We start from the raw sequence: 17,743 nt of genomic DNA, 5'->3' as shown, positions 1-17,743 counted from the left end.
TATTAAGGAAGGGAGCGAGGGAAGCCAGTAATTGCGCTGAGACTAGCGATTTAGGGAATGCTGATGTGGCAAGGACAAAGGCCCTGGGGCCAGAAAGCATCTGGGACCTGGTGCGCTGTTCACACTGATTTAATAAGCAGGGTGAAACGAACAGTTGAACAGTTTGGATATTTGTACTAAAACATAACAAACGTCTAAACATCATATTACTGAACAGGAAGTTGTTCCGATACATGCAGTTTAATACTGTTTCCAACAAGTTTCAAATAGGCGGTAGACTGTCCAGCAAATTGAACGCTTGATGCAGTAAACGGATGCGCAGAAAGGCCAATGGGTGAAGATCTTTCACAGAGGGTGACACGTGTTTTATTTCCAGCCTCACCTGACCTCACTCTATGTCCCCCACAATACTCGATTAAAAAAAAGAAACAGCTGCTGGTTGCTACCTGCACATAGAAGCTCTTTCTCTCGCCTCCTACCCTCCCTCTGCTGGTGGGAATTCCTTTCCACACTCCTGGAATTCCTTTCCAAACACTCTTCTCTGGCCTCATCCTCAATCAACTTAAAATGTTCTACTCAAACATCATCTCTGAGAGCCTTTTCGCCTCCACGTTCCTCCCAGCTCCCGAGATCTATCCTTAATTTAGCATTTATCAGTGCGTGGTGGTCAGGATGTGGGTTCTCTTTATCACCCTAAGCTCTAATAGGTTCTAGCACCCAGCATCAGGTTTGTTGTTAACAAAGCACTGGTCTCTTTGTCCAGGGACTTACAGTTACAATTACCTGTACAAACCTTTAACTCCACCAGACTGTAAGCTTTCCAGGATTGGGTGGCTGTTCCACTGACTCCCCCCGGCCAACACAGACCCCACACAGAAGGAGGCACGAGGTACTGCGGTAGGTAGTGAAACCAGCACACCTCTTTGTGAGACACTCAACGGCCCCCATCTTACTTCCAGAAGCCTGAATTCTGCCTGAGATTTTTCCAGGCTTGGGAGATGAATCAGGATCGTGTGAAGCAAAACAAAAAATTGTCATTCTCTTTTGCCAGTGATTGGTTAAAGCATGAGCATGTGACACTCATCTTGGCAACCAGATAGAAGGGAGGCTGCTGGGTGCCATGGGAAAGGTTTTCGTCCCTAGAAGAAAGAGGTACAGGACCAAATTGTCTTTTTTGTTCTTATTCTGCTTTGCGTGGTGCTGGATTAAGGATGTAATACCTGGAGGTGTAGTAGCCATTTTGCAACTTTAGGGCAATGAATACAAGTATGAAAAGCCAGCCTACTGAGTAGGATGGGAGAGGAAAGATGAAATTGACACTGCTGAGTTACTGAATCAACTCCAACTGCTGACTTCTAGACTTAAGTACCTAGACTTAAGGTCTTCTATCTGCTGGTTCACTCCCCTCATGGCTGAGCCAGTCCAGTCAGGAGCCTGGCACTCCATCTGCATCTGGAATGTGGGTGCAGGGCCCAAGCACTCAGGCCATCATCTGCTGCCTTTCCAGGAGCATTAGTAAGGAGCTGGGTCAAAGTCGAGTAGCCAGGACTCAAACCTGCCCGCAGAGCAGGAGGCAGCTTAACCCGCTGTACCACAATGGCAGTCCTGCTGGTATTTATTTTCAAAAGTGGGCATCAATCAGAGATGTCCTTCATGAAGGAAAATTCCAGTGGGCAGCGGGGCTGGAGAATAAAAAACCGAGAGTGCAGGGAGAAGAGAAGTGCTGGGGATTGCAGAAGTCAGGAGCGACCCCCCGAGGAGGAGGAACCCGTGATGGCTGCCTGAGCTTTGAAGAAACTCTTCTCGATCTTTTTTTCCCCAGGTTCCCACTGCCATTTGTATGCATTTCTAATAGAGCAGAGTGCCAAATAGAACATGGATTTTGTGGGGTCAGTCCTGGGTTCTTCCTAGCTGTGTCTATGTGAGTCTCAGCTTCCTTATCTGTGAACTGGGGATAATTCTTACTCATACTTCAGATGGCTGTGTTGAGGACTAAGTGGAAGTCTAGGATTGTGTCTGGCACAGGGTAGCTTCTCAGTAAATGTCTTCCTCTTAGGTCAGGGGAACGCTGCCCTATCCCCTGCCGGGAGCACACGGGGTGCCGTGCTTGGGTGGCCCTGAAAGCTAGTTGTTCAGGTGTGGTGTAGGTGCTGTATTCTGGGATAAGCAGGACAATCACAGAGGTTGCTCTGTGTCTAAGTTCTCTGCTGGACCTGCCATTTTCCTAACACTTATTGAAGGGGTAGCTTGCACAATCGTGAGAGTGGGAACTGGAGCTCCGAGTGGAGACAGCAGTCTCCAGGTCCAGCGAGAAATGAGCTTGGCTGCCCAGTTTGGTGTGCAGCCTCTGGAGTCAAATCCATGTGGATTTAAATCCTCAAACTTGTACAACTGTATGACACCGAGGGAAACTATTTCACCTCTCAGCTCTTATGAAATAGGAATAGTATTATTTATAGGACTGTTAGTACTAAATGAGTTACTACTTAGTAACACTGACAGTGTAGTAAGCACTGTCAAATAAGGATATAAATATAATGCTGGTGATAACCTTTCAGGCTTCGTATGCAGATTAAATGAGGTAATAGATCAAGTCAGCCAAGTGTCTATAAAAGCCATTTTGGGGGCTACCGTTGTAGCACAGCGGGTAAAGCTGAGGCCTGCAACAGCCAGCATCCCATATGGGAGCCAGCCAGTTCGCGTCCCCGCTGCTCCACTTCTGACCCAGTTCCCCTACAATGGCCTGGGTAAAGCAGCAGAAGATGGCCCAAGTGTTTGGACCCCTGGCACTCCCGTATTAGACCTGGAAGAAGCTCCTGGCTTTGGCCTAACCCAGCCCTGGCAGTTGCAGCCGTCTAGGGAGGGACCCAACAGACGGAAGGTCTCTTCCTCTAACTCTGACTTTCAAATGAATAAACCTTAAAATCATTCTACTAATTCCCACGATATTTAAAAAATAAACAGTAGCCATTTTCATGTCTGCAGACCCAAAGGTGAGGCTGTTTAGAAAAAGGGTGGAGCAACCTGTGGGTTGGCGCTCTGTCACAGCCAAGGAGAGGATGTGCAGGGGACCATCTGGGACCCGATACGATCAGTACAAAGACGTCCAGGCGCCACCGCAGCGGCATAGGCTCCGACAAATCGTTCAGAACTGGGCTTACGAATCAACAGTTCTAATCAAGTCCGCGCCTCGCCGGCAGCCTCAGTATCTCGGGCAAGAGATGCGGGGGCAATCCGAGGCCGAGGTGGCTTCCCGAGTACCCAGCGTCGCGCACAGCTTGCAGCCACACAGCACACACCGCCAGGAGGAGCCTCCGCAGCTTCGCGGTTCCGGGTTCGCGCCCCGTCGCGACACGTGACTCACGTCCAGCACCACGTGACCCCCACAGCGTCCCCAGCGCCGCCCCCGCGCTCTCGAGCCGCGCGCTGCTTCCGGTAGGGGCGGAAAGCGGAAGTGTGGGAGGGTCTGCGGGGCGGGCCTGGAGAGGTCCCGGGGAGGATGGAGTAGTGCGCGGGGCTGGGCGGCTGCCGGCAGCGCCATGGAGACGGTGCAGCTGAGGAACCCGCCGCGCCGGTGAGGGGCCAGGGGCCAGGCGGGGGGGCATGGCGACCGAGTGAGGAAAAGGCGGGAACTGGCTGAGGGGAGACCCCTGTGTGGGCGGGAAAGGACCAGCGGGCGAGGTGACCCGGCTGATGGGGCACCTGCTGGGGTGGGAGGGGGACGTCTGGCGGGGGGGGGGGTCCGACTCAGGGAGCGCCCACTGGAGCGGGTAAACGGGGGCTGGCCGGGGAGGGGGGAGCACTCGCTGTGCGGGACTTTGCCGAGGAACGCGGCGCAAGTTAGGGGGAGCCCCGGCTGAGGCCAGGGACCACTCGGGACAGCTGTCCTAGACGGGGCTCGCGGGGGTGACGGGGAATGCCCGCCTGGGAGCAGGAGGGCCTCCGAGGGGTCTGGCTGAAAGGCTCGATCGAGAGGGAGCAGGGAGGAAGCCCGGGCCCTGAGTCCCGCCGGAGGGGCGCAGTCCGGGGGCGAGCCATTGGGCGGAAAGCTTTGCGAGTGTGGCCGGGGAGGGGTCGTGGCGGCAGCGCCTGGGGGCTCCCGGTGGTGCCCTCGCCCTGGCGGGATGCTAGCCAAAGTGCCCTCTTAGTTTTTTTCCCGCATCCTTTGAAGCCCTTCGAAATCCAGCGTTAGCATGTCGGTAAGGAAGTAAGAGGATATTTTCCAGGGTGGGCAGACTGAGAGCCAGAGGAGTTGAGACGCATGTGTGTTCGCTGTTTTTGCTCTGAGTCACTGGAAGCTTCTGTGGTTTTACCTGGGATGGCTTTAGGTCAAGAGCGGGGAGGTGGCTGGCGCTGGGTGCACGTGTAGGGCTGATTTCCCTTGTGGATACCCGGGTCTTAGGCCGTCCCGCCCCATCTGGCGAGAAGCGGGGGGCAGAGACCCAGAGTCTGCTTCTCTGGGGTGCCCGTGGCGCTCGCTTGTTTCACCGAGACATCTGACTTCCTGTAGCAGAATGAGCGCTAAAGTAGGAAGTGCTCCGTGTGTGAGAGTGTGGGGCAACCGAGAGGTGAAGAAGGGAAGGGACGGACAGCCCGGGCAGCGCCCTTGGGGGCCCGCATCTAGAAGGCAAGTAGGCGGCTCGGAGGGGCTGGTGATCCCCTGAGTGTCCTATGCTGAGATTGTAATAGCAGTGCCTAGTATTGCGCCCAGCGCTCAGGGGGTGCCCGGCGCCGTTTTAAGTGCTTTCCGTTTGATTCTGATCATTTTTGAACATGAAAATGGTAATTTCATGTGGTTCAGTTTCTTAGTGACAGGTTGGATCTTCACAGTCCCATGAGGCAGGTTTTCCTACATGCCTGTTTTACAGATAATACAACGGAGGCATAGAGATGCTGGTGATTTGCCCGAGGCCCCTTATCGTAAGAGGCAGAGCTGGGATCCTGGTATCCAGGCGGTTTGGTCCAAAGTCTGCTGTTAAAGTGCCTCACTGGAAGCACCCCTGTGTCACAGGTCCTTGTGTGTGTTAACAGGTGCTCACTCCAGCACCATAGTGAGCCACTTACAAATGTGCACTACTTACGCTCCTTTCTGAAATACATTCGTTCCTTCTCCTTGGATTCCTTCTCTGAGACCTTTGTTTAATTGAAAAGAGGATTAGGGATCTTGAGTTTTGCTTCTCCCTGTGCCTTTGATTATATAATCTTCGGGCAGAGGAGTAAATCTTTTTGCTTTTTGACATGCTTATTCTCTCTCTCTCTCTCTGTTTTTTTTTTTTTTTTTTTTTTTTTTTTTTTTTTTTTTTTGACAGGCAGAGTGGACAGTGAGAGAGAGAGACAGAGAGAAAGGTCTTCTTTTGCCCTTGGTTCACCTTCCAATGGCTGCCGTGGCCGGCGCATCACGCCGATCCGAAGCCAGGAGCCAGGTGCTTCTCCTGGTCTCCCATGGGTGCAGGGCCCAAGCACTTGGGCCATCCTCCACTGCACTCCCTGGCCACAGCAGAGAGCTGGCCTGGAAAAGGGGCAACCGGGACAGAATCCGACGCCCCGACCGGGACTAGAACTTGGTGTGCTGGTGCCGCAAGGTGGAGGATTAGCCTGTTGAGCCTCGCGCCGGCCAACATGCTTATTCTTGTACCTTTTGGATTTAAAAAATGTACTAAAAGTGCAAGAAGAGAGCATTGCAGGACTGAGTTCTTGAATGACTGTGTCTCCTGCTCATGACTTGGACTTCCTAATTTGCAGCAGGTTAATAGATTTTTGTTTAGTTTTTTAGGACTGCCTTTTATGAGGTATCATGGACGAGCTGTTTTAAGCAGCAGAAAGTTATTTTCTCATAGTTCTGGAGGCTAGAACTCAGAAGTCAAGGTTTTGGCAAGATGGTTTCTTTTTTTTTTTTTTTAAATTAATTTATTTTATTTGAAAGAGTTACAGGGAGAGAGAGAGAGATATCTTGATCAGTTGTCTATCTGCTGGTTCACTCCCCAGATGGCTGCAACAGCCAGGGTAAGACCAGGTTGAAGCCAGGAGCCAGGAGCTCAATCCAGGTCTCCCACATGGGTGTTCGGGGCCCATATACTTGTATCACCCTCTGCTGCTTTTCCCTGGCCATTAGCAGGGAGCTGAATCGGAAGTGGAATAGCAGGGACGTGGACCAGAGCCCACATGGGATGCTGGTGTCACAGGTGGCCTTAGTGCCAGCCTTGGGTGGTTTCTTTTGAGGTCTCTGTCTTTGACTTGCAGATGACTGTCTCCTCCCTGTGTCTTCACGTGGTCTTCCCTCTGCTGCTGTGATCTGGTCTTGTCTTACAAGGAAACGGATTATACAAGGATACTTCAGACATCTTGTGGGAAGAACTGCTTGGGGCTCAATGTTTTTGCACCACAGTAGACTTATCTTTTAGTTTCATTATTCATGAATTTGTTGAAGTACCCTCATGTTGGATTAGGGCCTGCCCATTTAACCTCATTTAACCATAATGGTATCTTTAAAAGCCCTTTCTCTATACATAGTCACATTCTGAAGTACTGGGAGTTAGGACTTAAAACATGATTTGGGATGTAGGGGAACACAGTTTCAGTTTTGTTAATTTTATTTCATCAATTTGTCTTTATTTCTTTTATAACCCATATCAGATTCTGTGTGGAAGGAAGGATGGACATACATAAATAAATTGAATCTTAGGGCAGTTGCGAGGTGGAAGAAGGGATTTGAGAATTAACCACGCCTGAGTGACTACTTGATAAATGCCATCATATAAGTGTCTTTACAGAGATTCGGATGGCGTGTGTTTCTAACAACCTGGATACAGGAAATATACTTTGTGTTCATGAGTTTGACATTTCTGTGTGGCTAAGTGGATGATGATAGATTTGTATCTTACCTAGGCACTGATGATTTGTAAAAAGTGTATTGCCATTAGGTAATGGTGTGGGGGAAGGTGTAGTGTGCATTCCTGGGATGCTGGCTGTCGTCATGGCCATCTGAGTTGGGAGAGAAGCATCTCTCAGGTCTGGTCTGTGAATGCTGTATTGGCCAGGCCTGTTCAATTAAGAACAAGCCCTGAAACTGCATAGGATGTTGGGAAGTCGCATCTGAGAGAGCAGCAGCAGCAAGTCAGTTTGTTTTGGTAACAGTGGTTGTTCTGTGAAGACTCATGTTATACAATGTCATTAAGAGTCATTTCTCAAAAGATTTTCCATAAAAATTTTATTTGCTGATAATTCAGGTGTACTGGATTACAAAATGAAATTCTGTTTGATTTTGCTAACTCACAGAGGTTGATGATAAAGATTTTGATTACCATCATTACATTCGTTAATCCCCAGTAAGTATTCTTTGACTGCCTCTTGGTTGTCAGTCACCAGAGATGGAAGGTTCTCTTAAGTTTACATTGTTTTAAATAACTCCAGATCAAAACCAAACAAAAACCCGTTTAGATTGTTCCAAAGAAGCATCCGAGCAGGCATATGAAGTTCGTCAAAGTTATCGGAGGCCTGCAGCCGGCTCTCATGGCAGTAGCAGTTTCCTTTGTCGTGCTGTGGTCTCTAGAGTAGCTGAAGCAGTGAGTTTTGCTTTCTGTAAACCACAAAGAGTAAATGCTTAAAAGAAACACATTTGATCTTCCTTTATATAAGCTGTTTATAAAACTTTATTTATGCTTGAGAAATGAGGTATCCTCCATTGTTTACACAGTTAAAATGTAGGGCTTTACCAAAAAAGAAAAAAACAAAACAAAACAAAAAACCCCTGGCATATGAGATGCCCTTTCTGACTTCTGATTTCGCAGAAATTTCAGTTCTGAAGTTTAAGAAGTTTCATTTCAATCTTTTTTGTTTTGAATCTGGGAGTTTTTATGATGTCACTGGAATTTAATTTTTAGGACCTTTTGATTTTCAAAGGTCAATGTGGTCATTTTATCCAGTTAATATTCATGTTAAGTTGGTTACTGATTTTGAACAGTTCTGTTCTCTAGCATACAGTCTTTGATATTTGTGAAGTTAGGTAGATTTTCCTTTTGAGATCAGTGTTTTTTGGTAGCTACAGTTGATGTGGTCAAAGGCTTTTTTTTTCTGATTTCTCTGTTTTCTTTAGGAAAGTACATATTTGTGTGTGTTTTTAAATTCAAGTCTTATAAGAATTAGTATTGTCTAAATAGTTTAAACCTTTTTCTATGCCAAGAAATCTCCAGTGTGACTACTTCCATATTTCACCATTTCCTGACCTTTCTTTTCTTTGTTGTCCTTTGTAGTTTCAGGAAGTCATTGTGTAGCTGTTACACACACACACACACACACACACACTCCTTAGCAAAGCACTTCAAGCCTGTTAATAATTTCAAGAGTTTTAACAAATGTTAATTTATAACATCTGATGTTACAGTTGTCTGGCATAGTCAGAAAAATCTGACCTATCTGGAAGTTGCAAACAGCCATGCACCTTTGATTTTTGGGATAAGTCAAGGTTCATATCTGCTCTTGGGAGAGTCTTTGTGAGATTGAAATTCCCAATTGCCTAGTTATGTTTCATGTTTGATCAAGTCTAAACATATACTTTCTACTTGCTGTTTTGATGATACCTATAGAATTTGTATTTTGACGGAATTACCCAAACTTTGCTAATAGGAAACAAAGATGATCTGTTTTCTTTGACCACCAGTCTTAATTCATAGTTAACTTTACACTAAATATGTTTTCTGAAGAGAATAGTTGTTTTAATTCATGGAATCCCAATATTCAAGTGGATTTTAAAGAATATAGCTTGGGTCAGCATTGTGACATAATGGGTTAAGCTGCTCTGCAATGCTGGCATCTCATGTGGGCATCCGTTTAAGTCCCAGCTGCTCTACTTCCAGTCCAGCTCTCTGCTAATGTGCCTGGGAAAGCAGCAGAAGGTGACCCAAGGGCTTGGACCCCTGAACCCACGTGAGAGACCTCGATGAAGCTCCTGGCTTCAGCCTAGTCCAGCCCTGGCCATTGCAGCCATTTGAGGAGTGAACCAGCAGATGGATGACCTCTGTCTCTCTCTCACTCTTACTCTGCCCTTCAAATAAATAAAGAAATAAATCTTTGAAAAAGAATATAGCTAATGCTTGAAACCATTCTGCAGCATTTCAGCCACATGACAAATTTTTGGTTTTAATTTTTCCAACAATGGGGAACTAAGGACCTCTTAAGGCAACCTAAAGCATTGTAGGACAACTTTTATTGTTAGAAAATTCTTATATGTGTTGGAGTAAAATCTGGCTCTTGGCAGCTCTCCACCTTCTGGTCCTGATTTTGCTTATCGTGGTAACCCAGAACAAGTGGAATCCCTCCACAGAGCAGTCCTTCAGAGTCCCCTAGAAATTTCTTAGTTTGCTTTTGCTTTTATTTACTAGTGAGACTTTGTAGAGAAATTCCTAGACTACTAATTGCAAAATAAAGTATTTTCTGTTCTAGTTCCTAGCAAGTAAAGTGTATCTTGTGTTTATATTTTCTTTATTCACAGGCAGTTGAAAAAGTTGGATGAAGACAGTTTAACCAAACAACCAGAAGAAGTATTTGATGTCTTGGAGAAACTTGGAGAAGGGTGAGTGTAGAGAAAACGGAGATAGACCAGTGGATCCCAGTGTTTTTCCTATCCCAGGCCAGGGGAATATGAACCTTTGTCATGTCAATGATCCTTGTTACCGTGGCTCCAGGCAGGGTAGGAGGTACTGTACTTCTTGAAATGCCCTTTCCCCTTTACCCCAGTCACTGTTGTGGTCAGATCTAGTGATTCCCAGTCTATAATGCCAAGGACATCTGTTTTCTTTCTTGTAGATTTTATAGTTTGTATGATTTTAATTGTTTAATAGCATTTATTAGAGTATAATTCATTCAAAAAGTTTTTCTAATCAGATGTACTTTTATTTGCTGCTCATAGCTTTTAATAAAAATATTAATTTATTTATTTGAAAGGCAGAGTTTTACAGAGAAAGAAGCAGAGACAGAAAAGAGAAAGAAAGAGAGACTCTTAACCCCCCAAATGGCCACAATAGCCAGAGCTGGGCCAGTCTGAAGCCAGGAGCCAGGAGCTTCTTCTGGGTTTCCCTTGGAGATGGCAGGAGTCCAAGGACTTCAGCCATCTTCCACTATTTTCCTAGGCATATTAGCTGGATTGGAGTGGAGTAGCTAGGACTTGAACCAGCACTCATATGGGATTCTGGCATCTCAGTTGTGGCTTTACGTGCTATGCCACAATGCTTGTCCCTGCTTATAGCTTCTGACCAATGTGCAGTAACTAGTTTCAATAAAAAAATAGAATTTAGCATTTTAGTTATTGTAGCTTTGTGAAATGCAGGAAATAAATTAAGGAATGTAATTACCTTTTCAGCTTATTAGGAGATCTGGAATTCCAGGCTTAGAACCAGTGGACTTTCTGAAATATAGACATATGAATGAATTTATCAAATACTGTGGAAATAATATTTAATAATAGATAGTTGTCATCTTTGACTTTAATGTTACAATAAGGGTTACATGATAATTTTTTGCATTTTTACATATCATTTTAATTTATTAAATCCTGTGTATTTATTTTTTCTTATTTAATAACCAGGACACTAAAACAGTAGGGACCCCCTTTCTTAAGATTTTATTGTTAATTTTTGAATACTAGATTCATATTATTCAATAAGTCAAAAAGCATAAAAGTGCCTACAATTAAAAAAAAACTGACCCCTGCATTTCTGTCTTAGCTCCCTGGAAGCAACCAGTGTTGTAGTTTTTTGTGTATTTTTCAGAGAGAGAGTTTATACATATGTAAAGAATCATGTGTGTGTACCTCTGTGTGTGTGTGTGTGTACCTCTGTGTGTGTGTGTGTGTGTGTGTGTGTGTGTGTATTCTTAATCCCTTGGGAGTATGTCTGGTTCAAGAGAATATCTGACATACTCGTGTTAACTTTTAAAAATACACTTTTAATGTTTGTATGTTCTTTAAAATCAGTTCTTAATGTGTTACTTGGTTATTTTAGTTTTGGTGTTATTTGTGCTTAGTACAGATCTACAGTTATGTTAAACCCAATCCTGGAATACGTGTAATAGTTTGTCATTGAAAAGCCTTAGTTAATAATCTTCTTGTAAGTTGAAAAAAAATGCTCTTTGAAATCAAGCAAGAAATCAAGCAGAGAGGGCAAGAGAGAGATGACACCAGCTGTGCTGCCAGGCCAAGTCCAAGATGAATCTGAAGACTGCAGTTGACTGACATCATTAAAGGTATGGAGAAGTGACGGTTCCACTACATCTCTTGCCTGCCATTTTCAGTCTTAGCCTGACATCTTTTTCCTTGAGGCAATGAGCCCCTTAACCTTAGAGCAGTTGTAAGTTATATACTTGTGATAAGCTAAAGACTGGTAGACTAGATAATTTTTTTATGAAAGTACATTCATTTTTAATGAAATTCATTTCATTTTAATGAAAGTATATTACAGTAATAAGAATATACATTCTGCAGTCATACAGACTTGAATTAAATCCTTGCTGTACTCTTATTAGTTATAATGAACAAGTAAACTTGAGCAAATTGATTCATATTTTGAAGCCTCAGATTCTCACCCATAAAGTGGGGATACAAATAGTGTCTACTTCATTGAATTGCTGTAAGAATTTCTTGGAATAATAGAAATAAAGTACTAAAGACCATGCTTGTGACATAGTGTTCATTAAGTTCCAACTGTTATTATTTTAAGTATATCAAATGGAGTGTTTTCAGATCTCATGTTAAATCAGTTCTAAATCTTAAGTCTTAAAATATAATTAGGTTTTCTTAAGGTGACTGGAGTGATTGGGTTTGGGAAATATCAAAAGATACCAATAGAAAATATATGAGGATTATAATGTAAGAAAAAACTAAGCTAATTATTATTATTATTTTTTTAATTGTGTTTTAGATCTCTGGATGTCTTCAAGGAACTCAGAGATTTCCCTGTGACATCACCAGGAAGAAAACAGTAACAGCCTCAGGCCTTTTTTCTCTTGCTATCACCGTATTGCTCTTTTAAATGATAGCACAGAGCTTGGATTTTTGTCACCTTTACAGAACAAACCTGAGCAAGCATCATGTAACTAGAAGTATCCTGAAGATCGTAACTGCACCTCCTTGTCAAACACAACTGCTATGCCATCCTTAAGTTGATATGGAGAATGAATGGCTTGTGCACTCTCACTGACCTACGTCTTGAAATGTACTCTGGCTAAAGAACTTTTCTGGAGATATGTTCGTTCTGGGTTTTGAGGAATTGTGTGTATCTGTGGTGGAGTAAGCCAAAACTCTAAACCCAGATGAATGCAGAGCACTTGGAAAATGTTTGGCACTGGAGCCTACCACCTTTTTCTTTATATTATATATGTACCTTTTTTCTTTTTTTAAAGATTTATTTATTAATTTGAAAGAGTTACACAAAGAGAGAAGGAGAGGCAGAGAGAGAGAGGTCTTCTATCCGCTGGTTCACTCCCCAGACGGCTGCAACGGCTGGAGCTGCGCCGATCCGAAGCCAGAAGCCAGAAGCTTCTTCTGGGTCTCCCACAAGGCTGCAGGGGCCCAAGGACTTGGGCCATCTTCTGCTGCTCTTCCAGACCATAGCAGAGAGCTGGATCATGAGTGGAGCAGCCGGGACTAGAACTGGCACCCATATGGGATGCTGGCACTACAGGCAGTGGCTTTACCCAGTACGCCATAGCGGCGGCCCCATAAGTACCTTTTACACATTGACATATTTCAGTTTTTGGCATAGGATGCTTGCCCGTAATTTCGTTTCCTTCCTTCCTTCCCTCCTTCCCTCCTTCCTTCCCTCCTTCCTTCCCTCCTTCCTTCCCTCCTTCCTTCCTTCCTTCCTTCCTTCCTTCCTTCCTTCCTTCCTTCCTTCCTTCCTTCCTTTATTTTATTTTATTTTATTTTATTTTATTTTATTTTATTTTATTTTATTTTATTTTATTTGAAAGACAGAGTTACAGAGAGAGGCAGAGAAAGAGAAAGAGGTCCTATGGTTTCATAGCTAACGAGTGATGATATTAAGACTTGCACTAGATTAGTTTGGCCTCAAATACTGTATTATTTCCATTAGCCTACATTGATTCTGCATTGATCCTTGCCTTGTATGGCTCGTGTAAAACACCTACTTCATCAAATTTATTTTTTGCCAGTTAAAATTCACTGAATCATTTAGTTTTTGTTCTAGAGAATCAGGTCTAAAGGTACTTATTTATAAAAGAGCTTGAAGAAGAGCTGAATGAATTCTTTTATCTCCTCCACAAATCATCATAAATGCAAGATGTAGAATCATGAGTCTTAGTTGTTCATATGAACTATTGGTGTTTTCTTTGCTATCAAGATAGCATAGGAGAGGTATGAAGACTATTTTGGTCAAGATTTCTGGGTGATCCCAGGCAGAGATCTCTCCATTCTCATAATTATACTGAAAATTAATTGTTTTAAATGTAAGGATTCAAAGCCCACTGTGGATAGGGAAAGAAAAGGTTGTATAATAATGAGAGGAAGGAAAAGCATGCCCTATACTTACTAGGAGATTGCACTGGACTTCCTGCATGAAGTTGTGGGCTGAGACCAGCCTCCTCATCTGTAAACTCATGCTAAAGTAAGTTTGCCGATTACACTAGAAAGTGCTATTTGCTTGTGAAGAAAAAGCAAAGATACAGATCTGACAATAGAAACTGGGCCTGTACTGTATTCAGGTATAGTATCTTGAAGGGCAACCCCATCCCCACAGTTCCCATATTTCTATTGTAAGACCTGTTTAAAGTTGTACGGCCCAGATGAGTGGGCTGAAGAAACCAGAAACCACCTGCCAGTATTGTATAGAAGAAAATCATTCAAGATGAAATAAAATCATACAGAGATATCCGCTGTCAAGAGATAATCAGCAGATCTAACAGATAGGAATGCACAACTAAAGAAATAGAAATAATGGAACAATCTGTCAAGACTTTGAATATACTTGTAATAACATCCTTGAATGATTACAAGATTATTAACATGAACAGTTAATCCAGTACAAAATTAAAGATTGAGAATCTTGACAATGAAAACTATAATAATTGAAGTTTTAAATGTCTAATAATTGGGGAAGCAGTGAGCTAGTTACCTGAAAAGATTTTGTTAATTGAAGGAAATGAGACTGATCACAAAAGGCGCCTATCATAGCATGCAGAACAGAGGGTTACAATGTTGGAAACCCTGAAGACAACATGAAGGTGCCATATAGGTTTAGTAGGAATTCTAGGAGCTATGGAAAGGGATAAAGAGGTGAAATAGTTGAAGAAATAGTGATGAGAACTTTCCATTCTTGAAGAAAGACACAAATCTTCAGGTTGAAGACCTTATAAAGTGCCAAATAAATCAACTCAGCATAAGATTGTAGGATATTAAGAATCAAGAGGAAATCTTTAAAGCTTTGGAGGGATATTACCTATGAAAAATGACGATCAATGAACGCAGACTTCTCAGCAAAGTGTATTCTGGAAGACTGCAGAGAAAGTGCTCAGGGCAAACTATTGGTAAAGAATTCTATATGGCAAAAGTGTCTTTCCAGAGTGAAGGTGTAAATAAATAGGTTGACAAACATGGGATCTGGTTCATCAAGAATGCCTTTGGTTGGGATAACCCAGCTGACAGTGGCTAATCAAAAAGCATTTAATAACTAAGTAACCTGGGAGTAAGGGATTCCAGGAGTAGTTAATTGACGTGATAAAGGTTGGCATCTGGACAGTTCTCAGGAGTTCAAGATAGCTGTTATTAGTTTTAAGGACCACCCCTCACATGACAGTAGCCAACGCAAGAAGAGAATTGGCAGGTGGCAGGTCTTGTCTCAGCAGGGAAGATCTTTCTTAGAAACCCTTTGGCAAAATTCTCAAAATTCATTGGCCAGAACTCACAGAATGGAAAAAAATTCCTGTGCTGGCTTGGATTAACATGATTTATCCATTACAGCGAAGAACATTGCCACGCTAACAGATCAGGATTGTTTTAGCAAAGAAGGAATAGTGATTAGGTCTTCCACACATCATCAGCAGTCGCTTTTCTCTGTCAAAGAAGTATTTGGTGCCATATTTAAGCGACAGTACACTAGTTTTGCAAATGTAAGGGATTCCAATGGAATGGAAGGTTTTTTTGTTTGTTTTAATGTGTTCTGTTTAGACTTTTTTTTAAAAATTTGTTCCTTTTGCTCTTCTGGAAACGGAGAGGGGGAGAGGTGTTTTTTTTTTTTTTTTTTTTTTTTTTTTTTAGATTTATTTATTTGAAAGAGTTACTTGCACAGAGAAAGGAGAGGCAGAGAGAGAGAGAGGTCTTCCATCCACTGGTTCAATCCCCATTTGGCTGCAATGGCCAGAGCTGAGCTGATCCAAAGCCAGGAGCCAGGAGCTTCTTCTGGATCTCCCACGCGGGTGCAGGGGCCTGAGGACTTGGCCCATCTTCTACTTTCTCAGGCCAAAGCAGAGAGCTGGACCGTAAGTGGAGCAACAGAGACTCGCACCAGTCCTTGGGCCCCTGTACCCACGTGGGAGACCTGGAAAAAGCTCCTGGCTCCTGGCTTCAGACCGGCTCAGCTCTGGCTTTTGGGGTCAGTTAGGGAGTGAACATCAGATGGAAAACTCTGTCTGCCTTTCCTCTCTCTGTGTAACTGTGACTTTCAAATAAATAACTAAAATCTTTAAATAAAAAGTTTTGTTACTTTAATAATCAAGCAATTTTTTTTTTAGTTTTTTATTTTTTTTTATTTTTGACAGGCAGAGTTAGTGAGAGAGAGAGAGACAGAGAGAAAGGTCTTCCTTCCATTGGTTCACCCCCAAAATGGCTGCTATGGCCGGCGTGCTGCACTGATCCGAGACCAGGAGCCAGGTGCTTCCTCCTGGTCTCCCATGCGGGTGCAGGGCCCAAGCACTTGGGCCATCCTCCACTGCCTCCCGGGCCACAGCAGAGAGCTGGCCTGGAAGAGGAGCAACCGGGACAGAATCTGGCCCCCCAACTGGGACTAGAACCCAGGGTGCCAGCGCCGTAGGTGGAGGATTAGCCAAGTAAGCCATGGCACCAGCCCAGCAATTTTTTAAAGATTAATTTATTTGAAAGAATTATAGAGGGGAGAGGGAGAGAACACATATTTTCCATCCACTGGTTCACTGCCTAAATGGCCACAATGGCCAGGATTGAGCCAAGCTAAAGCCAAGATAATGGAACTCCATCTGGTCTCCCATGTGAGTAACAGGATTCCAAATATTTGGGCCATTTTCTGCTGCTTTCCCAAAAGAGTATACTTGGTATTATTGCACTGACAGCCTGGATTCCAGTGAAAATGTAATCTGGGTAGGTGATGATAGTGTCTGATTTGATGAGCATAGCTGTCTTATAGTTTGTATTTGTCATTTTACTTATGAACAATTTGAGGCACAAAAAGTTAATAATGTGTTTGTACATGATAGATAATGGAGTCACAATAGGACTCAAAACCTATTTAGATTTTACATATAATGTTATTTATTTATTTGAAAGGCAGAGATAGAGAGAGAGAAGGAGAGAGAGAGAGATCTTCCATTCACTAGTTCACTCCCCAAATGGCTGCAAAAGCTAGGGCTGGGCCATGCCGAAATCTGGAGCCTGGATCTTCTGGGTCTCCCACGTGGGTGCAGGGGCCCAAGGATTTGGGCCATCTTCCTCTGCTTTTCCCAGGCACATCAGCAGGGAGCTGAATTGGAAGTGGAGCAACTGGGACTTGAACCAACATTCATATAGGGGATGCCACACTGCAGGCAGAGGCTTCACCTATGCTGCGGCGCCGACCCCATCTGATGTTTTTATAACCCCCAAATAAAGTGGATAACTGCAATTATTTATTATTTTGATAATAAGCTCTTAAGGAAAGGTGGAACAGAGATAAAATAATTTGTATATGCCCTGTTCACCTCATACAAAAACAGTTTTCATAATTTCTTAAGCATTATTACAAATAAAAAGAAGAAAGACAAGAATGAATGAAGATACTAAAATGAATACAAGAAAACAAAGACCTCTACTTCTATGTGGTACCTCAGTGTAGATGTGAACACACCAGTGTGCTCAGATCTGTGGGTTCAAATCCTGGACTGACCACTTCTCACTTATGTAACCTTGGGCAAATCATGTAACCTCTCTATAAAATAGGAACCTTCTTCATCTTTTTTTTTTTTTTTTTTTCCTTTTTTGGGTAAGGATGAACTGAGATGATGCAGTTTCTTTTTCTTTTTTATAAGATTTATTTATTTTACTTGAAAGAGTTACAGAGAGGCAGAGGCAGAGAGAAGAGAGAGAAGTCTTCTTTCCACTGGTTCACTCCCTAGATGGCTGCAATGGCCGGAGCTCACAGATCCAAAGCCAGAAGCCAGGTGCTTCTTCTGGGTCTCCTGTGTGGGTGCAGGGGCCCAAGCACTTGGGCCATCTTCTACTTCTTTCCCAGGCCACAGCAGAGAGCTGAATCAGAAGTGGAGCAGCCAGGACTTGAACCCGCGACCATATGGGATTCTGACACTGCAGGTGGCGAAACCCGCCATGCCACAGCATCAGCCCAAGATGATGCAGTTTCTAGCAGACACCTGGCACTTAACTGTAATTATTATTTCACAAGTCATTAGCTAAAGTTTAGACGTGAAGTATTTAACACTCCATTTTGTGGTATTTCTCTTGGCAGTTTTTTTCCTCTGAAGTACTTTAGCTATCTCAGTTTTACAAGTGTAGCTA

The 17,743-nt window shown here is 43.6% G+C and overlaps 1 protein-coding gene across 3 annotated transcripts in view; it reads left to right on the top strand.

Annotated features, from left to right (window-relative positions):
- The first annotated feature begins 3,435 nt into the window (after positions 1–3,435).
- Positions 3,436–17,743, top strand: part of STK4 (serine/threonine kinase 4) — a 102,813-nt gene continuing 88,505 nt past the window's right edge. For 2 of the 3 annotated variants that reach the window (XM_002721229.5, XM_051845008.2), the window contains exons 1-2: positions 3,436–3,574; positions 9,488–9,568. In XM_002721229.5, coding sequence (XP_002721275.1) covers positions 3,540–3,574; positions 9,488–9,568 — 116 coding nt within the window. In that variant the 5' untranslated portion in view covers positions 3,436–3,539. Of the gene's footprint in view, positions 3,575–9,487; positions 9,569–17,462; positions 17,612–17,743 lie in introns of those variants that run through there. The other variant, XM_017350754.3, reaches the window with a different exon arrangement.

The sequence above is a fragment of the Oryctolagus cuniculus genome, chromosome 11 (genome assembly GCF_964237555.1).
Source record: "Oryctolagus cuniculus chromosome 11, mOryCun1.1, whole genome shotgun sequence".
NCBI classification, from domain to species: domain Eukaryota; kingdom Metazoa; phylum Chordata; class Mammalia; order Lagomorpha; family Leporidae; genus Oryctolagus; species Oryctolagus cuniculus.
Note: the sequence above shows the minus strand (reverse complement) of the source record. Positions and strands in the feature narration are given on the sequence as shown.